The sequence below is a fragment of the Empidonax traillii genome, unplaced genomic scaffold (assembly GCF_003031625.1).
Source record: "Empidonax traillii isolate 1590-97213 ecotype Southwest subspecies unplaced genomic scaffold, ASM303162v1 scaffold267:size678996, whole genome shotgun sequence".
Classification (NCBI taxonomy): domain Eukaryota; kingdom Metazoa; phylum Chordata; class Aves; order Passeriformes; family Tyrannidae; genus Empidonax; species Empidonax traillii.
The window spans coordinates 669,776-676,872 of NW_020955460.1; the positions used below are offsets into that span (position 1 = coordinate 669,776).

Below are 7,097 nucleotides of genomic sequence, written 5' to 3' on the forward strand. Positions count from 1 at the left end.
GGGACCCGCACCGGGCACTGGAGACCCCGCACCGGGTACTGGGGACCCGGGAGCGGCACCGGGCACTGGGGACCCGCACCGGGCACTGGGGACCCGGGAGCGGCACCGGGCACTGGAGACCCCGCACCGGGTACTGGACCCCGCACCGGGGGTGGGCCGGGGCCGGGGGGCAGCGGAACCTGGTGGGAGGGGCCTCTGAGGGTGCCCTGAGGGGCAGGAGGAGGTGCTGAGGGGCGGGAGGGGGCCCTGGGAGGCTGGGAGACCCTGAGGGGGTGGGAGTGTAGGGTGTGGGAGTGTAGGGTGTGAGGGGGCTGGAGATGGCAGTGCCGCGGCAGGAGCTCAGCGTGGCTCTGGGGGACCCTGGGAACCCCTCAGGGCACCCCCAGAGTAACTGCTGGGTCCCTTCTGCTAGAGAAGGAGGGTGAAGCTCTGCTTCCTGCAGGGTTTGGAGTGCAGGCAGTGCCCTGTGGAGGTGCCTGTCCCTCACTTCACCCCACTCCGTGCTGCAGACACTGCTCACCTCGACCCACGGCGCTGCAGTCAAACCTCTGCCGTCAGCAGCTCTCACCACTGAAACACCTCGGAGTGTAACGGAAGAGGGAAGAAGGAACCCAGCAAAGGTTGTCAGGAGCTCCCTGAGAGGGAGTCACAGCAGGCAGCAGAGGAGAGCCCAGCCCAGGCTGTATCTCCCTCCTCACAGCCCGTTGATGCAGCTGGACCAAGCCGCGGGCGGAGCCGCCAGGGCCCGGCAGGAGCTGCGGGAGCCCCGCCTGGCCCTGCCCAGCTCTGGCTGAGGGGGAGCAGGCGGCCTGTGGGGACGCGAGCCTGCGAGCCTGCTCCTGGAGAGGGGACGGTGCCCCGAGGACGGCCATGGAGAAGATGGCCAGGGTCACCACGGCCCTGGGGGGCAACGCCCTGAGCGGCCGCACCATGTTCTGCCACCTGGACGCCCCGGCCAACGCCATCAGCGTGTGCCGCGACGCCGCGCAGGTCGTGGTGGCCGGACGCAACATCTTCAAAATCTACTCCATCGAGGAGGAGCAGTTCGTGGAGAAGCTGAACCTGCGCGTGGGCCGCAAGCCCTCGCTGAACTTCAGCTGCGCCGACGTGGTGTGGCACCAGATGGACGAGAACCTGCTGGCCACGGCCGCCACCAACGGCGTGGTGGTCACCTGGAACCTGGGCAAGCCGTCCCGCAACAAGCAGGACCAGCTGTTCACGGAGCACAAGCGCACGGTGAACAAGGTGTGCTTCCACCCCACCGAGGTGTACATGCTGCTCAGCGGCTCCCAGGACGGGTACATGAAGTGCTTCGACCTGCGCAAGAAGGACTCTGTCAGCACCTTCTCCGGTACGCACGTGCTCGGCTGCCGGTTCCCTCGCTTCCTGGGGCAGGCAGGGGTTGAGGGCTTCGCCCTTCCTGTGCTTGTCCTCTTTCCCTGGGGGAGGCAGAGGTTGAGGAAGGTTTGCTCGTGCTCAGGGAGGGAGGGAGCTGAGAGGCGTTCTGATGCTTTTCTGTCGCTCTCAGCAGTGCGATGGAGATGAGATGGAAGGTGGTCACATCACTCCCTGCCTCCCCTTCCCTCTAAACCAGGGACCCCCAGGGGCTCCCTCGGTGGACTTTATAGCTCTGCTGGAGCTCTGTCCCACCAGATGTCACCTCCTGTCCCCTCAGGCCAGTCGGAGAGCGTGCGTGACGTGCAGTTCAGCATCCGGGACTATTTCACCTTCGCCGCCACCTTCGAGAACGGGAACGTGCAGCTGTGGGACATCCGGCGGCCCGACCGCTACGAGAGGATGTTCACGGCCCACAACGGGCCTGTCTTCTGCTGCGACTGGCACCTGGAGGACAGGTGGGGGTGGGCTGGGCCCCAGCAACCACCTGGTCTCGCAGGGATGAGGGAGGCCCTGAAAGAGGGGTTGAGAACTTTCAGGAGAGAAATCAGTGTCTCTGGTATCTTGGTCACTGGGCCAAGGGCTGGGACGTTGCTGGAAGGTGGGAGCAACTGTTGCTTTGAGGATTTGAGGCCACGTTGGGGTGTTCTGGGGGCTTTCTTTGACAAATTAGGGGATTTTGAGGCACTGGATTGCTAATGGTCAGGTACAGCAAGTGGGGGAGCCAGGGTATGCCAAGGGTGTGTGTTCTCGGACTGTGGGAACTGGTCTGACTGGGAGTGTGGCTCTAAAGGTGCAGGGCCCTAAGTGGGGATGGGAAGAAGGGTGTTGCCTGACCTGGTTGTTGGAGAGAGGAGGTGCCAGTGGAGCACTTGGGAGGATGGGATTGCAGGCCGGCTGCCTCCCCGTGGCCTGGACGTGGTCGGTCTGTGCTGTGAGTGTTTCTGTGCCAGGGTGGGGGCACAGATCCACACTGCCACCTCTCCATCTTCCTCCATCCTTCTCGCAGGGGCTGGCTGGCCACGGGCGGCCGGGACAAGATGGTGAAGGTGTGGGACATGAACACGACGCGGGCGAAGGAGATTTACTGCGTGCAGACCATCGCCTCGGTGGCGCGGGTGAAGTGGCGCCCCGAGTGCAAGCACCACATCGCCACCTGCTCCATGATGGTGGACCACAACATCTACGTGTGGGATGTGCGCCGCCCCTTCATCCCCTCCGCCATGTTCGAGGAGCACAAGGACGTCACCACGGGCATCGTGTGGCGGCACCTCCACGACCCCTACTTCCTCCTGTCGGGCTCCAAGGACAGCACCCTCTACCAGCACATCTTCAAGGATGCCAGCCAGCCCATTGACCGGGCGAACCCCGAGGGGCTGTGCTACAGCCTGTACGGGGACCTGGCCTTCGCCGCCAAGGAGAGCCTCATCTCCTCCGACTCCAACCGCAAGCCCTACATCGGGGACCGGCGCCACCCCATCTTCTTCAAGCGCAAGCTGGACCCCACGGAGCAGTTCGAGTACATCTCGTCATCCAGCGCCCTCAGCGTGTTCGAGACAGACGTGGAGAGCGGCAGCATGGACTGGTTCGTGCACACGGCCAAGCAGTACGCGCTGGCCGGCCGGCCCCTGGCCGAGCTCTGCGACCACAACGCCAAGGTGGCCAAGGGCCTGGACCGCAACCAGGTGAGGGGTTTGGAATGGGGAGGGCAGGACAGGGCCTGGTTTGCAGCCTGGCAAGGTCTGGAAACCGGTCATCTCCCGTGCAGGTGGCTCAAACGTGGACGATGCTGCGGATTATCTATTCCAGCCTGGGCACCGTGTCGTCCACCAACCTCAACCACAGCATGGGCAAAGGCAGCGCTGCCCTCCCGCTCATGAACAGGTACGGAGCGCTGGAGCTGTACTGAGGGATCTCATGGCTGGGGCAGCTCCCTGAGTGGGAGAGCGGACGTGGCTCCTTTGGGATGGAGTCCTGGAATCATATCATCGAATCACAGTGGTTTGGGTTGAAAGGGACCTTTAAGCTCATCTCATTCCACCCCCTGCCACAGGCAGGGACACCTCCCACTAGCCCAGGTTGCTCCAAGCCCCGTCCAACCTGGCTTTAGACACTTCTGGGGTGGGGCAGCCACAGCTTCTCTGAGCAACCAGCGCCTGACCAACCTCCCAGGGAAGAGTTTCTTCCTGTCCCAGCCACAGGGTGGGAGCAGGGACAGCTCTCCCCAGCCTCAGGCCATGCTGGTTTGCAGATTGGCATCCTTTGAATGCAGCCATTTCACATGTGGGTGTGAGAAGTGAGTGCCCAGCCTGGCCTTGCAGCCTCACGTGCTGCTCCCTTCCCTCCTGGAGCCAGAGTTCGGAGCTGTGGTGGGGCACAGGACTGGTACCAGTCTGCAGTTACTGAACTCATGAGTCATTCGGGTTCCTCTGAGATTATCCAGTCCAACTGTCAGCCAAGGCCACCAATAACCCATGTCCCCTAAGCACTACATCTACACATTTTTTGAACACTTTCAGTGATGGTGACTCCATCCCTGGCCCTGGGCAGCTGTGCCAATGCCTGACCACCCCTTCCATGAAGGAATTTCTCCAATATCCAACCTCAACCTCCTCTAGCCCAACTTGAGGCCATTTCCTCTCCTCCTGTTCCTTGTTCCCTGGGATCAGAGCCTGACTTCCCCCGGCTCCCCCCTCCTGTCAGGGAGTTGCAGAGCCAGAAGGTCCCCCCTGAGCCTCCTTTTCTCCAGGCTGAGCCCCCCCAGCTCCCTCAGCTGCTCCTGCTGCTCCAGCCCCTTCCCAGCTCCGTTCCCTTCCCTGCACACGCTCCAGCTCCTCAATGTCCTTCATGTTGAGAGGGGCCCAGAACTGCCCCCAGGGCTGGAGGTGCCCCAGCAGTGCCAGCACAGGGGTGGTGACCAAGGGCTGGGGGTGGAGAAGGTGTCTCATGGCTGGAGCTGGGGCTGGAGGTGTGCAGGTTTCTGCCTTTCCAAGGGAGAGCACAGCCCAGCTCTGTGAGAGCCCCACTGTGGGCTGATGAAGCAGGAAAACTGGTTTTTCCTCTTTTCAATGACATAAACATGAGGGGTGAGGACTCCAAATTAGCTGTCAGACTTCTCTGGGCCAGGTTCCCACAGTGAGTGACAGATCCTCAAATAACATCAAAAGAAACAAGCACTGTCCTTGACCAAGCTCTGCCTCCAGCTGGGTCGCTCTGCCACTGACTGAAACACTGCTGGGCTCTGCTCCAGCCCCATCCCTTCCCTTTTCCATCGGTGAAAGCTGAGCATGATGATGCATAACAAACAGCCAAGCGCCCTGGAGCAAGGCAGCGCCTGTTCACCTGCCTCTGAGGGGAAGGAGGTGGAGCAGAGGGTCTGCTCAGCACTGGAATTCTTCAGAAAGACCTTTGCAGTGTGTGTGCAGTGACACCAGGCTTGGAGGAAGGGCTGTGACCGCCATTCCAAGTCTTTGTTTTTCAGTCACACGGTGGGGATGGGTGACTTCTGCTCTCGGGGAAATCACCATCTCTCACATTTCACCATTCCAACGGCAACTGGACATCTCTACCCAGGCCATTTGCTGGCTGGAATGGAAGCTTTAAACCTCTGTGACCTATTAAATTTGGCTTTTTTTCCCCCAGCTTTAACCTGAAGGACATCCCCTCTGGGCTGGGCAGCGAGTCCAGACTGGACCGCAGCAAAGGGGAAAGCCGCTCAGAAAACATCCTCATGGACTCCTCCTCCACCCTGATCAACAACGAGGGTAACATTCCTGGGGGGAACAGTCCCACTCCTGCAGCTCTTCCCTCCTTAGCTGCAGATGTGGGATAAATCGGTGCATTTATCCTGTAAATTGGGGTGGTAGGGCCTGCTGCAGCCCCCCGTGAAGGACACCGAGCCCCAGGGAGCTGCAGAAGGACAGTTTACCCCCATGATCTGGGGTGACAGTGACAGTGACAGTGGTGGCTGTGGGTGCCAGGAACGTGATGTGGTGGGGAGCTGGGCTGTCTGACTCGGGCACAGCCTGGCATGCTGGAGGACACGGGGAGGTGGATCCAACCGCGGGATGAGCTGATTTCTCTCTCTCTGGGCTCACAGACAACGAGGAGACGGAGGGCAGCGATGTCCCTGCGGATTACCTGCTGGGAGACGTGGAGGCAGATGAGGATGACCTGTACATGATGGACCACGAGAACCCACACGGTGAGCGCGTGGCTGGTGCTGGGAGGGTGCTGCCTGTCCCAGACGCGCAGCTGGATTTTCTCCCGGCCTTCCCCGCTCATTCCTGCCGTCTCCTCGCAGCCGAAGAGCAGGAATACAGCCTTCCCCAGGAAGCCTTCCCCCTGCGCCACGAAATCGTGGACAACCCCTCGGCCTTGGACCACCTGCAGGACAAGGCTGACTCCCCCCACGTCAGCGGCAACGAGGCCGAGACGGTGTCGCTGACGCCCGTGGAGTCCTTCTCCCTGATCTCCATCTCCCACTCGCTCTACGAGAACCGCCTGCCCTCCGACTTCTTCAGCCCCATCGTGCGGGACACGCTGCTGTTCTACGCCGAGCAGGGGGACGTGCAGACCGCCGTGTCCGTGCTCATCGTGCTGGGCGAGCGCATCCGCAAGGAGATCGACGAGCAGACGCAGGTGGGACCCCCGGGGGGGGCAGGGGACACCTCGGTGGGACCCACCCACAGGGGGTGTATCCCAACAAGCGTGGGATCTGAGGTGGTGGTTGCAAGGGGGAGAGGCTGTGGCCTGTTGATTTGGGGAGGGTTGCTGTTCCCCGGTTGTTCTCCCGCCACGGGGATCTTAGAATCATGGAATCCTTTAGGTTGGAAAAGCCCTCTAAAATCATCAAGTCCAGTCATTTTCCCCAGCACTGACAAGGCCACCATGTCCCCTAGTGCCACATCCACAGGGCTTTTAAATTCCTCCAAGGATGGGGACTCCACCACTGCCCTGGGCAGCTGTGCCAATGCCTGACCACCCTTTCAGTGAAAAAATTTTCTCAATATCCAACCTCAACCTCCCCTGGCACAACTTGAAGCTGTTTTCTCTTTTCCTGTTCCTTGTTCCCTGGGATCAGAGGCCTCCTTCCCCCTGGTTCCCTCCTCCTGTCAGGGAGTTGCAGAGCCAGAAGGTCCCCCCTGAGCCTCCTTTTCTCCAGGCTGAGCCCCCCCAGCTCCCTCAGCTGCTCCTGCTGCTCCAGCCCCTTCCCAGCTCCGTTCCCTTCCCTGGACACCCTCCAGCCCCTCAATGTCTTTCCTGTTGAGAGGGGCCCAGAACTGCCCCCAGGGCTGGAGGTGCCCCAGCAGGGATCTTGAGGGAGTTTGAGGATGGATGTCGAGGCTCAGCCATCTGTGGCCCTCCCAGGAACACTGGTACACATCCTACATCGACCTGCTGCAGCGCTTCCAGCTCTGGAACATCTCCAACGAGGTGATCAAGCTGAGCACGTGCCGTGCCATCAACTGCCTCAACCAGGCGTCCACCACCCTCCACGTCAACTGCAGCAACTGCAAGCGGCCCATGAGCAACAGGGGCTGGATCTGCGACAGGTGAGGGCACAGAGCGGGGACAGCCCAGCAAGGGGGTCCCAGGGGCTCTGCAGGGGCAGGGGGACAGGGTGGGTGCCCCTGTTCCCCCTCGGTGCCCCCCAAGGGCTCTCGTTACCCACGCTCCCCCGTTTCTCTTGTGCAGGTGTC

At 61.5% G+C, this 7,097-nt stretch overlaps 1 protein-coding gene across 1 annotated transcript in view; it reads left to right on the forward strand.

The window, feature by feature from the left end:
* Positions 1-686: 686 nt before the first annotated feature.
* Positions 687-7,097, forward strand: part of WDR24 (WD repeat domain 24) — a 7,914-nt gene continuing 1,503 nt past the window's right edge. The window contains exons 1-8 of the mRNA XM_027889597.1: positions 687-1,351; positions 1,676-1,853; positions 2,405-3,080; positions 3,164-3,279; positions 5,038-5,159; positions 5,495-5,599; positions 5,699-6,036; positions 6,766-6,950. Coding sequence (XP_027745398.1) covers positions 871-1,351; positions 1,676-1,853; positions 2,405-3,080; positions 3,164-3,279; positions 5,038-5,159; positions 5,495-5,599; positions 5,699-6,036; positions 6,766-6,950 — 2,201 coding nt within the window. The 5' untranslated portion in view covers positions 687-870. The remainder of the gene's footprint in view (positions 1,352-1,675; positions 1,854-2,404; positions 3,081-3,163; positions 3,280-5,037; positions 5,160-5,494; positions 5,600-5,698; positions 6,037-6,765; positions 6,951-7,097) is intronic.